The sequence below is a fragment of the Pollachius pollachius genome, assembly GCF_949987615.1.
Source record: "Pollachius pollachius genome assembly, chromosome: 1".
Taxonomy (NCBI): Eukaryota; Metazoa; Chordata; class Actinopteri; order Gadiformes; family Gadidae; genus Pollachius; species Pollachius pollachius.
The window spans coordinates 839892-856999 of NC_136934.1; the positions used below are offsets into that span (position 1 = coordinate 839892).

General features: G+C 51.6%; 2 protein-coding genes and 1 long non-coding RNA gene across 6 annotated transcripts; 2 read left to right on the plus strand and 1 right to left on the minus strand.

Moving 5' to 3' along the window:
- Nucleotides 1-644: 644 nt before the first annotated feature.
- LOC307072172 (flavin reductase (NADPH)-like) lies at nucleotides 645-3632 on the plus strand. Of its 3 annotated transcripts, none has more exons than XM_079731377.1 (5): nucleotides 645-761; nucleotides 1529-1671; nucleotides 2499-2700; nucleotides 2850-3014; nucleotides 3162-3632. In XM_079731377.1, exons 2-5 carry the CDS (start codon nucleotides 1537-1539, stop codon nucleotides 3305-3307), a joined length of 648 nt encoding a protein of 215 aa, XP_079587503.1. In that variant the 5' UTR covers nucleotides 645-761; nucleotides 1529-1536; the 3' UTR covers nucleotides 3308-3632. The 3 variants fall into 3 exon arrangements, with proteins under 3 accessions (XP_079587503.1, XP_079587505.1, XP_079587504.1); XM_079731379.1 differs by having other exon boundaries at nucleotides 654-686; XM_079731378.1 differs by having other exon boundaries at nucleotides 662-696.
- Nucleotides 3633-4543: 911 nt separating this feature from the next.
- LOC307076670 (long-chain-fatty-acid--CoA ligase ACSBG2-like) lies at nucleotides 4544-14724 on the minus strand. 2 transcript variants are annotated; one of them, XM_079737751.1, is made up of 14 exons: nucleotides 14490-14724; nucleotides 13086-13531; nucleotides 11722-11999; nucleotides 11195-11283; nucleotides 10720-10840; nucleotides 9811-9891; nucleotides 9088-9237; nucleotides 8378-8545; nucleotides 8110-8291; nucleotides 7388-7621; nucleotides 6958-7175; nucleotides 6507-6646; nucleotides 6051-6294; nucleotides 4544-5181 (listed from the first exon to the last, which is right to left on the minus strand). In XM_079737751.1, exons 1-14 carry the CDS (start codon nucleotides 14711-14713, stop codon nucleotides 5087-5089), a joined length of 2670 nt encoding a protein of 889 aa, XP_079593877.1. In that variant the 5' UTR covers nucleotides 14714-14724; the 3' UTR covers nucleotides 4544-5086. The 2 variants fall into 2 exon arrangements, with proteins under 2 accessions (XP_079593877.1, XP_079593878.1); XM_079737752.1 differs by having other exon boundaries at nucleotides 13086-13528; nucleotides 14490-14563.
- On the plus strand, nucleotides 12325-16991 carry LOC307076686. Its single transcript, XR_013811909.1, has 3 exons — nucleotides 12325-12433; nucleotides 15451-15600; nucleotides 15747-16991. It is a non-coding gene; the product is annotated as an uncharacterized lncRNA (long non-coding RNA).
- Nucleotides 16992-17108: the final 117 nt, after the last annotated feature.

Genomic DNA, 17108 nt, shown 5'->3' on the forward strand with positions numbered 1-17108 from the left:
CAGCTGAAGAAGCAGGTTGTGGTCTTTTGGGCTTAAGTACGACGGTATAATCAAGTGGATTAGCGGGCTAATGACTGGAAGCAGAGAGCAGACGTTTAGATTTAAATATAGGATGATGACGATGAGGCCGCTGCTGCTCAGCCAATGAGGGCAGCCCTTCATCACAGGCTGCAACAATACTACAATACTCTAGTAGTATCTATCATCAATCTATCATCTATCATCTATCATCTATCTATCATCTATCTATCTAGTTGAGACAGATTCATTCAACACTAGAATAATCCACTCTGCTAAATATGTGTGTGTGCGTGTGTGTGCGTGTGCGTGCGTGTGTGTGTGCGTGTGTGTGTGTGACTAGGCGGCCCATCTGCGGGGTGTGTCAGTGTTTGTTATCTTGGTTGTGGACTTTGGCTCCGATTGAACATTTAAAAATTACACTTCCTGCATTGAACACTTGTTACATAAACGTATAACTTATATATTGTTTTTATATTCCTACTTACGATTTTTATTTGTAGAATTACAATTGGCGGTGTTTACGTATACGCTCTTTCTAGTTCTATAATGGATTATATATTGTGGGATATAGTGCGGGTTCGCGACGCCCCCTGGTGGGCGGGAGAAGCAGCGCGTCACTGACGGCTGAACCAGAAGCGACTCCTGTCAACCGCCAGCGGCCAGAGGTTTGTTCCGGTAATATCGCTAACATCTTTAAATCATATGGTCGGCAAACCTCTCCAAAGCAATCGTGATCATAGGTAATCTGAATTATAATGAACGATAACAACGTTGTGGTTTCATCGTCGTGTTATCGACGAAAATGGTTATTATTGGATATATGTCCAGAATATCCAGAATACGTCTAGTGTTCCCTGGTCTTTAAGATAACGAAGTATCCAAAAGACTGACAGCTGTCAACGTGAGGACGTAACGTTCATATCAGCGTCGTTTGGGTGGAAATCGGTATAGGACGCGAAACCCCGCACGTCATAAGTGCGCTTGCTTTCTTGTGTTGTGTTGAAAGTAAGCTCACCGCCTCACCTGGGTTATTCCCTGGAGTTTTTGGTACAAAATGCGTGTTATCTATACTACCTATTACTGCCATGATGTCATGTCACGCTGTGACCCGCTGTGATTGCGGGTTACGGTTGGTTAATCTGACCAGGTCGTACCACTGTATGACCTGTAGGTCCACTCTGGTCTGACCTGCTAGTTTAGACAACTATTTTGAGCTGACCTGTTGGTTAAGAGCTTTTCTAAGTCTTGTTACAAACATGAGCTAGACTGAGCTAGAAAGTTGTTCATTCACCCATTCATGAAGTGATTCATTAATGTCGATAAACAATGACAGCACGAGTCTGAAATACAAGCCAAACTCAAAGTCTTTGTTTGAGTTTAAAGTGTTCTACCATCATGGAGGCCAGGTGAGGGGGTGTGGTGATGACCCCTCCTCCTCCCCCTCTCCCCCGCTGGTCTGACCCCTCTTCATCCCCCCCCCCCCCCCCCTGATGACCTCTGACCCCAGACTCTGAGATGAAGATCGCGGTGCTGGGAGCCTCGGGGCAGACCGGCCGGTACCTGATCCAGCAGGCCCTGGAGGGCGGACACACCGTCACCGCCGTGGTCCGCGACCCGGGGAAGATCACGGAGAGCCACGAGAACCTCAAGGTAAGGAGAACCTCAAGGTAAGGAGAACCTCAAGGTAAGGAGAACCTCAAGGTAAGGAGAACCTCAAGAGAGCCTCAAGGTAAGGAGAACCTCAACCTCAACCTCAATGAATGAATAACTGGTCATTAAAGCGGTATTAATGAATGAATAACTGTTCATTAAATCGGTATTAATGAATGAATAACTGGTCATTAAATCGGTATTAATGAATGAATAACAGGTCATTAAATCTGTATTAATGGATGAATAACTGGTCATTAAATCGGTATTAATGAATGAATAACTGTCATTAAATCTGTATTAATGAATGAATAACTGGTCATTAAAGCGGTATTAATGAATGAATAACAGGTCATTAAATCGGTATTAATGAATGAATAACAGGTCATTAAATCGGTATTAATGAATGAATAACTGGTCATTAAATCGGTATTAATGAATGAATAACAGGTCATTAAATCAGTATTAATGAATGAATAACTGGTCATTAAATCGTATTAATGAATGAATAACAGGTCATTAAATCGGTATTATTGAATGAATAACAGGTCATTAAATCGGTATTAATGAATGAATAACTGGTCATTAAATCAGTTTTAATGAATGAATAACTGGTCATTAAATCGTATTAATGAATGAATAACTGGTCATTAAATCGTATTAATGAATGAATAACTGGTCATTAAATCGTATTAATGAATGAATAACTGGTCATTAAATCGTATTAATGAATAAGTGTCATTGAGTGGTTCAGAGGGCTGAGCGGTGGTCCGCCGTGACCTCCAGAAAGGACTCCGACCCCTGACCTCTGGGTCCTAACCCCCCAGGTGGTGCAGGCGGACGTGTTCTCCGCAGACAGCCTGCGGACCCCCTTCCAGGACCAGGACGCGGTGGTGTCCTGCCTGGGGTTCCCCCCCTCCCCGTGGTGGGGGGTGACGGGCTACACTCGCTCCCTGGGGGCCGTGCTCAGCGCCATGCGGGACGCCCGCGTGAGCCGGCTCATCGCCATGACGTCCTGGTACACCCGGCGTGAGTGGTTACTGTCGCCGTGACGACCTGGTACACCCAGGGTCGCTGTGTGTTGAGGTTGTGGTCTCCTCTATAAGGTGTGTGCGTGTGTGTGTGTGTGTGTGTGTGTGTGTGTGTGTGTGTGTGTGTGTGTGGTCTCCCCTATCCAGCCGACTCCGGGGCCAGCGCCCCCCTGGCGATCCGCTACGTCTTGCTGCCTCTGATCCGCTCCGTGCTGACGGACATGTTCCACATGGAGACCGCCCTGCAGGGGGTCCGCGACCTGGACTGGACCGTGGTCCGGCCCCCCGGCCTGCAGAACCTCCCCGCCTCAGGTAGGAACCAGAGAGCTATCTACATCTATAGATCTATTAAATACATACCTTATATACCAGCCTTACCAGCCTCATGGTCCCCTTACCTTAGTGGCCCCATGGTCCCCTTACCTTAGTGGCCCCATCATGCCAGTCTCTCCTCCACAGAGAAGGGCTTCCTGACCCATGAGGGCTACTCGGTTCCGGGGGCTGACGGTAGCCAGATCGCCCGGGGGGATGTTGCTCGCTTCCTGCTCTCGCAGCTGGATGCCGACGCCTGGGTGAAGAAGGGCGTGGCCATGCATACTAAATAACCCCGGCTTCCTGCCTGACGACTTTCTGGGACGTCTTGATGGGCCAATCGATCCATTTACACTAACAAGCAGCTCGATTGTCATGTTTTATGCGTCTTTTTTATTCATTTCTAAATGGTAAATTATATACATTCATGATGGTTTAATGCAATGCTTAAATATCAATGCATTTGAACTTGTTGTCAATGGCGATTACGACTTTTGACTCTTACTCACTTTGTACCACTAGAGGGCAATGTCAGACCATCGACATCTAACCGCTCCCATCACGTTGTACTTGTATTGAAATCGGTATGCATGGAAGAACAATGCCAATAAAGTTTAATCTAACACATTCAGAGATGGAGCATTTGGTATACTGCTGTTGTTATTTATAATCTCCATTCCTCTGGAATTATTTATATGGATATATTCAATTGCTATAATTGGTAATTCTGTACATCCACCACTCTGATTATTTTCATGGAATGCACCAGGAAGAGTTTAAATTGGGAACATTTATATTGATTTAGTTTTTAATGACATCGCAATCCATTGTAGTATAGTTAGATTAACCAGTTTAGTGCGCACACACACACACACACACACACTTTAAGTACAGGCTGTGTTGGTGTCCATTGTTCCCCCCCAGTCGCTCCAGGTAGGGTTTCAGCCGCCTCACACCTCGTATCAGAGCCTCAGGGCGGAACAATGGAGCCCATACATAAAGATCACCTGAAGAAGAGAGAGGAATCAGAAATGGCCGAGAGAAATGCAAGGAGATGCATATCACAACATCCGAGAAGCAGCTAAAATGTCAGCCACGTCAGAACGGTCTGTCAGTCGGCATTCAGGGCGATGGACTGATGGCTGCAGCATTCTGATCCACGATAAGACACGACTCGTCTGCACGTCAGACTAGACCAGACCAGAGACAAGACCAGAGACCAGAGACCAGACCAGAGACCAGTCGTTTGTAAATAGTTTTTAAATTGAGCAGTAAAAAAAGTTCCAGTTCAGCTAAAACTCTCAGAAGTCTCGGGTCGGCCCTGGAGGCGGACGCCTGCGGGAAGGAACCGCACACCGGTCTGACTGGCTCCCTGGAGGCTGGCCTACATTCATTATCCCCAGCACTGCTCTGAGGACCGACAATGGGAGATCCGTACCTTTTAAACACAACCCCTCATTCTTGCATTGTAGGATAATATTACTCCAAAAATGTTGGATATTTTCTGAACAAAACTGAGAAACAAGTCGTTAGATAAACAATATTCTTTATTTTATTGAGTAATTCATGTGTTAGTTCAGCTTCAGTTTGCCTCTCCCAGCATCAGGCCCTGAGGCTGGTGGAACATCTAACCCCCGGGTCCCATTTGAGTTAATGGACTCGTCTCCTTAATTTGGCTTTGGATCAGTCGGCTCATATTTACAAAAAGTGCAATGTAGCGTGAACTCCTATGTACAACGATCATCTTAAATATTGTTCTGAGACCCAAGGGAAAGACGCTCTTCACTTCCTGGTAAAACAAGCACATTAAAATCAAGTGCAAAAATTAGGACCCAGATATCCTGGGAAAATACAACTTGTCCCAGTAGATTCTCAGGGGCTTAAATTCCTACAAACTTTTAATTTTCACTCTCTTTAGCGTGAGATAACTCGATCTTCAGGCGGAAATCCACGCAGTTTAGGAGTCGTCAGGGTGTCCAAACCAATGGAAGTGTATAAATCAATGTGTGTTTCCTCCAGGCCGGCCTCTCGGGCCTGGGCCTCAGGTACAAGGGCCTCCCAGCCCGGGCCCCTCAGCCCTGGGCCTCTGGGACCAGGGAGTACAGCTCGTTGATCTTCTCCTGGTACTTCTTGGTCACCATGGGCCTCTTGAGCTTCAACGTGGGGCCTGAACCAGAGGAAGGGAAGAGGGGGTTATAGGGACTCTATAGGAGGTCTCTATAGGGGACACCAAATATCTACAGGAATGTAATACGCAGGTATCTACAAGTAAATCCTATATAAGTATGTCATCTATAAATGTATCTTCAAGTATGTAATATACAAGTATGTAATTTACACATCTTTAAGTAAATAATATATAAATGTATCTATAAGTATGCAAAAGGTGCAATAATTATAGTGGTGCAGTATTTGGATAAATGAGTAATGATTATAATGTCATAAAAATTTGTTCAAAGAAGGTGGACGACCAGGATTAATGGGCTGACTGGAATCCTGTCCTCCAAAGCCCCCTCTGGCACCCTTTAGCACCCTCTAGCACCCTGAGACCGGCTGATCACACTCTGAGATACCGGGTAACACAAAGGGGTGATGGGGCCTTCTCAGTGGCCACACCCTCCCTCTGGAACTCCCTCCCAACCACACCCGACAGGGGAGCACACCCCCAACCTTTAAACAGGCTCTTAAACTCCCTCTAGCACCCTGAGACCGGCTGATCGCCTTCTGAGATACCGGGTGAGACGTCTCCTGGACTCCAACCAAACAGAGACACCAGCAACATAAACAACAGTCAGGCCTGGCGCTAACAGCTGGGAGCTGCTCCTCCCTAAAGCCCTGGCTGGAGACCCAGGGCTCAGCTGGCTGGAGACCCAGGGCTCAGCTGGCTGGAGACCCAGGGCTCAGCTGGCTGGAGACCCAGGGCTCAGCTGGCTGGAGACCCAGGGCTCAGCTGGCTGGAGACCCAGGGCTCAGCTGGCTGGAGACCCAGGGCTCAGCTGGCTGCCTGAGGTCTCTGTTCCCCCAGGCATCACTCACCCAGCTCCCCCCCGGGGATGGAGAAGTCGCGGTCCAAGATGAGCCACTTCTGAACCTTCTGGGCGTTGGAGGTGGATCTGGCGTTGATGCGCTCCATGGCGTCCTGGATGGCCGCGTAGATCGCCGGCTCCTTATTGGCTATGATCTCAGAGATCTTGGTTGCCGTGACGCCGAGGCGCTGGCAGTAGGCCAAGGCCTCTGGGCTCAGGTCGTCCGTTGGCTCGCCGTTCTGGTCCGCCTCACACTGAGAGAGTGAGAGAGTGAGAGAGTGAGTGAGTGAGTGAGTGAGTGAGTGAGTGAGTGAGTGAGTGAGTGAGTGAGTGAGTGAGTGAGTGAGTGAGTGAGTGAGTGAGTGAGAGAGTGAGAGAGTGAGTGAGTGAGTGAGTGAGTGAGTGGACGAGGGCCGGACCCTCTTGTCGGGGCCTCATGGCGGGGGCCGACGGCGTCCGGCCTTACCTTGAGCGTGAGAAACATGGAGAGGAACTTGAGCTTGTCCCCCAGCAACATGGCGTTGCTGACGATGGACGCCTCCGCCTTCACCGCGTCCTCGATGGGCACCGGAGGGATGTTCTCCCCCCCCGCCGTGATGATCAGCTCTGAGGAGGAACCACAACGAGCATCAGAGCCGTCCGGCGGACCGCTGGGCCCCCTCTCCTGGGGGGGGGGGGTTCTAAAGGCTGAGTTATGGTTCCACGTCGACGCAACACCAGGGGGTTATTGCGGACCCTTGTGCACCGCAAGGGCCTGATGTGTGACCTTGCGTCGAGGATTGGTCGCTCACCAAAACCCAACGGCGAACCAAAACAGGTTCAGGACTGCGCCTTGCGTCGACGTGGAGCCTAACTGAGCCTTAAGGAGCTGCCGTCCCCAACCCTGGCCCCGGCAGGGGGCTCCCCGCCACGCCTACCTTTGATCCTCCCCGTGATGAACAGGAAGTTGTTGCTGTCGTGTTTGCCCAGGTCCCCGGAGTGCAGCCAGCCCTCCTGGTCCAGAGCCTCCTCCGTCTTTTCGGCCATGTTCAGGTAGCCCATGAAGACGTGCCGGCCCCAGAAGCACACCTCCCCGTTGCCGTCCTCGTCTGGCTGGTCCAGCTTGGTCCGGCAGCCCGTCAGAACCTTTCCACAGCTGGGACACAACGGGCGTTAAGACGACCTCTGAGGTTCAAACAGCCACTCTGACCGCTCCATCATCAGCCTCTGGTCTGAGGGACTCATCGGGAAGAGACCAGAACCCCCCCCTCAGAGAACCCACCCCTGGTCATCGGCCATGGGGAGGCACACTTCTGGCCAAACTTTGGCCCCCACACGATGTGGATGCCCATCACCCCGCCCCCTCACCTCATGATGAAGTTGTCCCCTGGCAACGACACCGTGTGGGGCCCGGAGCTCTCGCTCATGCCGTACAGCTCCAGCAGCGGCAGGTTGAGGCTCATGAAGTACTCCAGCGTCTCCCGCGTCATGGGGGCGGCGCCCGTGAAGCACGCCTTGCAGCGGTCCAGACCCAGCGCCTGACGCACCTTCTTGAACACCAGCTGGTTGGCCAGCATGAAGCCCCACGGCACTGCCGGCTCCCTGACCACAAAACAAACGCACCCAGATCAGGACGAAACAAACGCACCCAGGTCAGGACGGAACAAACGCACCCAGGTCAGGACGGAACAAACGCACCCAGGTCAGGACGAAACAAACGCACCCAGGTCAGGACGGAACAAACGCACCCAGATCAGGACGAGTACAAAGAATTCCAAGAATCCAGTAAGGGCAGAACTGGTGCCATCTGGCAGATGATCTAACTCTGCATGGCGCCGCGGGCTGACTCCTCCCCCCCCGGGCAGGACCCCGCCCCCCCGCGGTGAGGCTGTGGAGAGACTTCCTGGTTCACCACGCTGTGGTAGAGGGACTCACTGGTTCACCACGCTGTGGTAGAGGGACTCACTGGTTCACCACGCTGTGGTAGAGGGACTCACTGGTTCACCACGCTGTGGTAGAGGGACTCACTGGTTCACCACGCTGTGGTAGAGGGACTCACTGGTTCACCACGCTGTGGTGGACGGACTCACTTGTTCATGACGCTTTGGTTGTACTGCAGGCCCAGGCCCTTGGCCCAGCCCGCCACCCTCATCTTCAGCGGGGAGGCTTTAGCCCCGGCCGCCCTCATCTTCTCCTGCATCTTCTCCCAGACGCGCGGGACCCCCAGGAAGGCCGTGGGCCGCGCCTCCTTCAGGGTGGCCCCCAGCGAGCCCTGGAGAGGGGGACACGGTGAGCGTCAGCGTCGTCAGGACGACGACCAACCAACAGGCCGAGAGAACGCTCGGGACCGCTCCATACCTTCAGGGCGTCGGGGGAGGCGAAGTAGGTGGTGCCGGCGAACTTGACGGAGATCCAGAGGTCGTTGACCTGCGCGGCCACGTGGCTGAGCGGCAGGTAGCTGACCACCACCTCCTCGCCGTACCCCAGCTCCGTCATCACCCCGGCCGCCGCCGCCGTCCAGGTCAGCTGCAGGGCACAGGGGGGTGCTTAGACCTGCTGGGTCCTGAGGACCGGGGCCACCCCCTTCAGGGGGGCTGAAGGGGGTTCATTTCTGGTCTCATTTAACCTCCACCCACCCACATCCACCCACAACCACACCCACCTCTACTCGCATCCCTTAGGCTTTCTAGTAACACTCACATTATCGTGGCTCTACTCGTCTGCCTTGGGGTTCCAGGTGACTCACATTATCGTGGCTCTACTCGTCTGCCTTGGGGTTCCAGGTGACTCACATTATCGTGGCTCTACTCGTCTGCCTTGGGGTTCCAGGTGACTCACATTATCGTGGCTCTACTCGTCTGCCTTGGGGTTCCAGGTGACTCACATTATCGTGGCTCTACTCGTCTGCCTTGGGGTTCCAGGTGACTCACATTATCGTGGCTCTACTCGTCTGCCTTGGGGTTCCAGGTGACTCACATTATCGTGGCTCTACTCATCTGCCTTGGGGTTCCAGGTGACTCACATTATCGTGGCTCTACTCGTCTGCCTTGGGGTTCCAGGTGACTCACATTATCGTGGCTCAGCATGACTCCCTTGGGGTTCCCCGTTGTACCCGAGGTGTAGATCAGGGTGCAGCACTCATTGGCTCTCAGGGTACCAATCACAGCGTCCAGGGTCTCGTCAGACACCTCCTCCCCCAGCTTCATGAACTCCGCCCACTGGACACAGATCAACCAATGGTTAGGCTCATACTTACTAAATACTTTACTAAAATCAGGAACGAAACCAAACTGAATCTGCAAACATAATGACCGTGCTGGTTTCATGGTGTAACCCGAACATACTGGAGGTATAGTGTACTGGTACACTCCCATATCAACCTGCTCTAACAAACACACTGGAGGTATACTGTACTGGTACACTCCCATATCACCCTGCTCTAACAAACACACTGGAGGTATACTGTACTGGTACACTCCCATATCACCCTGCTCTCTATCGACATTTATTTATTGTTTTTCATTTTGTCGTTTTCCCACAAACTGCTCAGACAAAAAAAGGAATAAGTAACGAAAAACAAAAGCAGAACTAAAGCAGCAGGAAGTCCGCCGTTGAGGTCTTGTGAGCAGACAGAGTGCTCTTATCTCCTCTTTGAGCTCTGTGACCACACGCTCCTAATCTAGCATCTCCCTGGTGCCAGCGCCCCAGCTCAGGAGATCTGTTCACAGGCCTCTGAGCTGAGGGGAGAGGCAGCAGGTCTCTGAGGCTGCCTCTCCCCTCGTCCCTCTCACCGTGTAGAGGTTGGGCAGACGCTCCTGCAGCTCGTCTTTGTACTGGACGATGGCCTTGAGGTGAGGAAGTTGATCTTTGACCTACGACCATGAAGGAACACTTGGTTAAACATGTATCGCACATAGCAGAACAAGAATTGGAACAAGGGGAAGGAAGTCATGTTTCAACACAAGGAACTAAGCTTCCAATAAAAGGTACTAATTAACCTACAAGTATTTTGCCTTGTATGCAGTAGAATTGTGAACTTGAATTGAGATGTTGAATATTAAGTGCAATGTGGTGCAGCAATTGATTTACAGGCAAAGCTAAAATTCAGCCAATCACCATCGTCAGATGAGGATGGCCGCTCTATTCGTTATGCATCATCACATCTAAATCCAAATAATGTATCAATGTCTTTCTGGGATAACCATAATCTACAATCAGAGTAGATAACGAGATGCCAGAAAAGACAACATGACGACATACTCTGCCTCAAGGTCTGATGTGCACTGAAGCAATATCTTCATCATGATTGATCCTCATCAACAATATCCTTCAGCCTGTTGAAGGTTAATCACCTACATTCCTCTTGGCTCTTCTGATAACCATTCCAACCATTCTACCCTCGGGAACCTGCCAACGGACAGGTTACCAACCCTTAAATAGGAAGTTCCATGAAAGCCTTTCAATGCTGACTAAACCAGTCCTGATAAGGCCTCTGGTTCCACAACATTTCGGCAATTCAACCATTTTAAAAGGTTTTTGTTTCAGGCACTACTGAAGGGCAGAGGAAGCTCCTTATTGGCTCCTTGATGTAGTGTTGGTGTTCAGCCCGCCCCCTACAGCGGCTGCTGGCGTCCGATTGGCTAGCGAGCCCTGATGGGCGGAGCTTAGTGGAGCAGGGCCGCAGCAGGGCGGAGCCTCACCTGCAGGATCTTGACCAGCTGCTTGTGGTTCTCAACCACCAGGACGTTGGCCTCACAGTTCTCCGCTACGTACTGGCAGGCCTCCGGAGAGTTGGTCGTGTAAATACCGGCCGCCAGACCGCTGGGGAGGAAATCAAATATTAGCTTTGGAGCGCGCAGCTAGCGGTTCAACACTAACCAGCGATCGCTCCCCGGTCGCGACCCTTGACCTCTCTGGCAGTGAGCCAGGGTGTCTGGTTTTATCTAGCATCCGTGAAGCCACAGAGGGCTGCACGTCACCGACAACATCTTAGAGCTGGGGGGGGGGGGGGGGGGATTTAAATGGTCAGCGCATATCATTTATGATTGCTGGGGGGTTTAAAAGACCATTTCAACACATGAAAAAGCCCATTGATTATTGCTCCCCCAAGTTGGACTCCAAAAAGGAGAACACAGTGGAACCCAGAAGAACCAGAGGAACCCAACGGACGCTCACCCCGCCAGGATGCAGCCCACGTCAGCGATGAACCACTCAGGGGAGTTGAAGCCCAGGATGCCGACGCCGTGGTAACGCTCCAGGCCCAGCTAAGGAAACAGCGTTCACGTTAATATTGCATCAGACCTCCACATCACCTCTCTGTGGCTCATTAACTGATGACCTCCATCGCTGGTTAACGCACAGAACGCCTAATTTCCAGGGTGCGGACACGGCTATGAAACAGGAGCGGCAGCGCAGTGTTGAATCTCACACACAGCAGGGTGTCGGCTTACAGGTCCTCTCCAGAGATGATTCCTTTAGTCCCTGTGTGTGTTTGCATGCGTGTGTGTCGAGGGAACTTCTATGTAAACAGCACTACAGCATTCGTCACGGTCTGAGATTAAGCTCACTGCGTGACAAGGTGGAAGATTGAAATGCAGAGCCGCCTGTGAAACAGTGGAACACACTGAACACTCAAACAGTTAAACGGTGAAACAGTTAAACGGTTAAACAGTTTAATCGGGACGGGTTGGAGCCACACACACCTTGAGGAAGCTTTTGGCGGCCGCCCGGCTCTGGCTGTAGTACTCCCGCCAGCTGACTGTCACCCAGCAGCCGTCCTCCTTGGAGGCCATGGCGGGGTGGTCCCCGAAGTTCTGCACCGTCTCCAGGAACATCTGGCTGACGGTGAGGGGAGTCTCGGAGCCCGGGCCGGAGCCCTCCATCCGCAACTTCACCGCCTGGTCCCGGGTAGCCGTCCAGAGCCGCTCAGCCGGGGTCAGCGGGGGTGCCGCGGCCGGGGACAGCGGCATAGCGGGGGGCTCTGAGTGGGTCGGACAACAAGGCCATGTTCCCGCCATCACTTAAGGCGGTGCGGAGCGAGCCGAGGAACCGAGCGTCGTCGAAGTGTGAGCTGACAGTGGCGGGTGTGTGATCTACTTCTGTCCCCGTGAGACGCCGGGTAGGCTATATGAAGGCGTGCTCAGATGCACCCCGCGGGGCAGGGGGGGGGCGGTCTTACTGACACCTGAGAGGAAACCGGTTCGCGGGAATGTCCGCCTGGCTAATCAGGGTTCAGGAACAATCAGTTTCGACTTAAAAGCAAAACATAAGGCAGATAAACGAAAGAATACGACATTCGAGACCAATCTGAAGGAGGCTGCGCAGTACAACGATGTACTATCCGCCAATAGGAGGTCAAAAGTCGCGGCCTGAGGAACGCGTTTGGCCAGCCGGACGAGAACTTCACCAAAAAAGGTCGTAGTAACACGTTACTGTTTCAAAGCCGTCCGTGGTGTTGACCCCCTTCTTAAGTGAAGAAAGACCCCCTTGCTAGTTGAAGAACAAACTTTCCGTTGTGAGAAGAACGCGTTATTTAGTCGTAGTTATTCCTGGTTGTACTTCTTTGAAATTGCATACAAAAGTGGTCAAAATAATTTTAAAGATAAAAAGTATTATTGGAGACAGTTCTATTGTGACGATATGACTAGGTATATTCAAAATGAAAATACCAAATGCCAATATGTATTATAGAACGACAAATCCGATCTGAACGTTAGTTTTTTTTTGGGGTGCGTGCAATGTGGTCTTTCGCCCATCAGATGGCGACAAGCTTGTTCTTACGATAGACGTGTGGACATAAACCTACGTTTATCACAGGATCCACCAAATAGGTTTTGCAGCAAAATAAGAATAACGTTTTCAAGACGATGGATGTCAGTAAGCTATATTGCTCATCAGTACATTAGTCCCCATTCCAATCCTCAAACAGAAAATAATTTCTTAGAAAGAATGTGGCCCGCTATTGGTCAGGAAACCCCTGCTGTAGAAGAGCCTTCACACCCCATCGTATCATATTACATCATATCTACGGATCATATCTCAGATCTCCCATCAAACAATAACCTACCTTCAGAAGGAGCTCCAGATGTTTCCTCAGGACATCTGGGGGGCTTCAGAGGTGTGGTCTGACAGGTCGGCCCTGTCATCTCCTCTGGTGTCTCCTCTGGTGTCTCCTTAGTTGTTTCCTCTGGTGTCTCCTCTGGTGTCTCCTCTGGTGTCTCCTCTGGTATCTCCTCAGCTGTCTCCTCTGGTGTCTCCTCTGGTGTCTCCTCAGTTGTTTCCTCTGGTGTCTCCTCTGGTGTCCCCTCTGAGAGCGACGAGGCCCGGGGCATGTGGCTGAGAACGTCCTCCATAGCGAGGGACCCGGCAGCAGGACTCTGGGGTGCTGCTATCTGGGCCCCGGGGGGCTCAGCGCTGAACACCCCCCCATTGGGCACAGGAGGTCTGGAGAGGACCTCCTTCTGTGGTGGTGTGGCGAGGTCAGGCACCGTCTGGGACGGCTGAGAGCCACTGCTGGGAGGGGGGGCGGGGAGGAGGGGAGAGGAGGGGAGAGGAGGGGGGGGGGAGAGGAGAGGAGGGGAGAGGAGGGGGGGAGAGGAGGGGAGAGGGGGGGAGAGGAGAGGAGAGGGGCGGAGAGGAGGGGAGGGGAGAGGAGAGGAGGGGAGAGGGGGGGAGAGAGAGCGGAGAGGAGAGGAGGGGAGGAGAGGAGAGGAGAGGGGGGGGAGAGGAGGGGAGAGGAGGGGGGGAGAGGAGGGGAGAGGGGAGGAGAGGAGAGGAGAGGGGGGGAGAGGAGAGGAGGGGAGGGGAGAGGAGAGGAGGGGAGAGGAGGGGGGGAGAGGAGGGGAGAGGGGAGGAGAGGAGAGGAGAGGGGGGAGAGGAGAGGAGGGGAGGGGAGAGGAGAGGAGGGGAGAGGGGGGGAGAGGAGGGGAGAGGAGGGGGGGAGAGGAGGGGAGAGGGGAGGAGAGGAGAGGAGAGGGGGGAGAGGAGAGGAGGGGAGGGGAGAGGAGAGGAGGGGAGAGGGGGGGAGAGAGAGCGGAGAGGAGAGGAGGGGAGGAGAGGAGAGGAGAGGGGGGGAGAGGAGGGGAGAGGAGGGGAGAGGGGAGGAGGGGAGGGGAGAGGAGGGGAGAGGGGGGGAGAGGGGGGAGAGAAGGATCAATGAAAGCTCACAACATGTGCTCCCATCAGAAGCCCTGGAGGCTGGCTGGGATGAAAGGAGATAGTTGATAGATAGTTGGCGGAGGTTCTGAACCACGAGTGTCCTTCTACGTCAGCTCCACTATCATCTCCATGAAGATTTTCCATTATCTAATCAGCGTGGAGCACATCTAGTGGGGATGCATGCACGAGTGCAGTGGGTGTTCTTCACAAACACTACGTTGTTGAAGAGGAAAGGTCCAATCTCAACGGGAATGAGACGGATCACAAGTAGGGTATGTAATCATGTAAGCGGATTGCCGGCTGTATCACTAACCTCGGGGCAACGTGCTCATGGTTGGGAGGGCTGCTGCTCAGCACGTCCTCGGTATCCATCGTCTTGCGAGGGCTGTACAAGGAGGAAGTGAGTGAGACTGGCTGAAAAGGAAGTGAGATTGCAGTGTTGGTTCCTGTCATGTTAGCTTTCTGATTCATTACGAGTCTGAGACTGAAAGCCCCGCTCTGAGGGGTTGATATAAGGGCGGACATCTGTGAGGTCATGGAACGTGTCATTGCCACATCCATCGGTGGCACCCATCCCTGACCGTTGTGTTTAGAATGTTGAAACTTCGGGGCTGCTGCCAACACCGTGGGCCATGTTCAGGGCCATGTTGTGTCACTGCATGCAGCTCAGACATTCAGGGAGAGAGGTGGACCCAGGTGAGACAGAGGGCAACCCAGGCATCAGCCAATGGGTGGTTCTCAAATTGACTCCTGATGGGTGAGAAGTCTGATATAAACGGCTGCTTCTCCCCGGCCCTGAAGGCCGTAGATGAACACCCTCTAGCGGTGGAGGACGGATCTGGGACAGCAGTTCACCGATCAGTAGTAAAACGTAATTGATTTCCAATCACCAGATGAGCCTCACAAGACACTGGTGTTCTTTTCTGTTGGCTTTGAGCATAAAGATAGTGAGACAATCATGTTATATCACCGATGTGGAGATAATGTTTGTCATCTGGGTTAAAGTTCACGTTGGTGTGGCAACATGAGCCATGGCTGCAGAGATCACACATTGGGACACCTGTAAGTCCACATTCATATGAACCCACTTTTTTTCATACTCTTCTCCCTTTTTGCAAAGTGTGATGTGGACCTTGATGGAAGCTCAGCCCCTCTGATATTCAACCTTCAGTTGCACTTCTAGATTAAAGAGAGGAGGCGCTCACATTCACCAGAGATTGTTCAAAAGATGTTTAACCAACAACGTAACCACTTCTACTGCCGCTGTCTGGCAGATGGCCCCAAGCAGACACATAAACACAGTGTTTCCACGGGCCCTGCTGCTGAGAGGGGCCCGAGAGCCGGCCCTCCTGCTGACCAAACACTGAACGACGAGACCTCCAAACAACACCTCAAACTGCACACGGAGAGCGGTTGATTGCATGGTAAACTTAGTCACTTCAGTCCAATGCGCAGCGGGATAAATCCCTGTAATTATTTAACAGTTTGAACAGTAATGCCGATCATTTACCCTTAAAGCGTAAAGAACTTACATGATTGCGTGTTGACCTCTTCTTCTGTTTAAAAATAGTCTGCTCTACCGGAGTCTACGACAGACACAAACAGGACCCTGTTGGTGATATGAGCTCACACCGGAGGCAAGGTCACGAGCGGAGAGCACCTGTCGGGTCTTTATGAAGACGTGAAGGCGTGAGGGTGCATGGCCAAACAAAGCAGGGCTAGCCCCGCCTCAACGCTAGCAGGGATACAATCACCATGGAACAACAACACAACACTCACACATTACCACACTTATGAGCACGAAGTAGCTCCACAATGGGCCTACCTTCCAGATGCAGAGAGAGAGAGCGGCTTGACTCAGACTCAGGTGAAGAGCAGAATCCTGGGTCGACCCCTTGTGGCCCAAGTGTCCGACCAAGTGTCACTGCCCCCGCTTCACTGACAGCCTATGAGGGACTTGCTTGTGAGTAAATCATAACACACGCACGCACACACCTCCGTCCCCCGCGGTGAAGTGTGGAACGCGTGTTCTCTGACAGAACCAAAGGTCGCCGTCTCTAAGGAACCGACACGTGACTCCTGCACTTAAGCAACACCACATTCCAACACAATGTTTAATGAATAATTGCAGATACGTGTTGGGTTTTTGGTTTCTTGTCAGGAATGGAGTAAGCCCCTTGAGGATAAGGATATGGGCTAAAGTTTCAAGAACAAGTGAAAACAACCTAATCAGTGCCCCGGCTCATGTGAGCCACCCATGAAGAAAGTGATGAGTCGGTTACTGATTCATGGAGAATCAGCCTGGGGCCTTAAAAGAACCAAAATCTTTCCCACACATAATCGATTTAAAGTATTTTTTTGCTTTTAATTATAAATAATAATTCATTAATTAATAATTAAGTTTTTAGACCCATAGTTCTTCAGCTCACATTGAGGTTATTATTAGCGCTAACCAGTATTAACCCGGCTGGGCTGGAGAGGGGGGGGGTTGTAAATATAGGGGAAAGTTGAGCCGGAGTATCAAGTGACACACAGTAACCCAGGTCACCGCTCCAAGGTTGTACAGTCAGACCACCTTCACAGCGTGCAATACAATCACAACCGCTAGGACTGGAAACGGCAGAATGAATCCTTCACTTCAGTCACAGAACTGTCACTTCATGTACATTTCAGACGATTTCAGAGAATCTAGAACAGAGGCCTACTATTTAAAAGGACTGGAACAAAAGTTGCCTCTAGTTAAGGGAATGGGCCCGTGGAAGGCGGTGTTGGACCTATTTCATAACATAAAATAATGTAATATAAATAGTATCTTTGTGTGACCCCCCCCCCCACTCCTATCTGCTCTGCCTGCTGGATGAATAAATAAAAGTTTGCCAATGATGCAAAAACAAATAAGACCACTAAAGACTAAATACCAGTTTGCAACTTT

Coding starts and splice junctions, on each gene's coding strand:
- LOC307076670 (XM_079737751.1), bottom strand. CDS start 14,713: ATGACCTCACAGATGTCCGCCCTTATATCAACCCCTCAGAGCGGGGCT. Junction 12,000..13,085: donor ATCTGGAGCTCCTTCTGAAG/GTAGGTTATTGT, acceptor CGACCCACTCAG/AGCCCCCCGCTATGCCGCTG. Junction 9,238..9,810: donor GTCTGCCCAACCTCTACACG/GTGAGAGGGACG, acceptor ATCTGTGTCCAG/TGGGCGGAGTTCATGAAGCT.
- LOC307072172 (XM_079731377.1), top strand. CDS start 1,537: ATGAAGATCGCGGTGCTGGGAGCCTCGGGGCAGACCGGCCGGTACCTG. Junction 2,701..2,849: donor GACGTCCTGGTACACCCGGC/GTGAGTGGTTAC, acceptor TCCCCTATCCAG/CCGACTCCGGGGCCAGCGCC. Junction 3,015..3,161: donor GCAGAACCTCCCCGCCTCAG/GTAGGAACCAGA, acceptor TCTCCTCCACAG/AGAAGGGCTTCCTGACCCAT.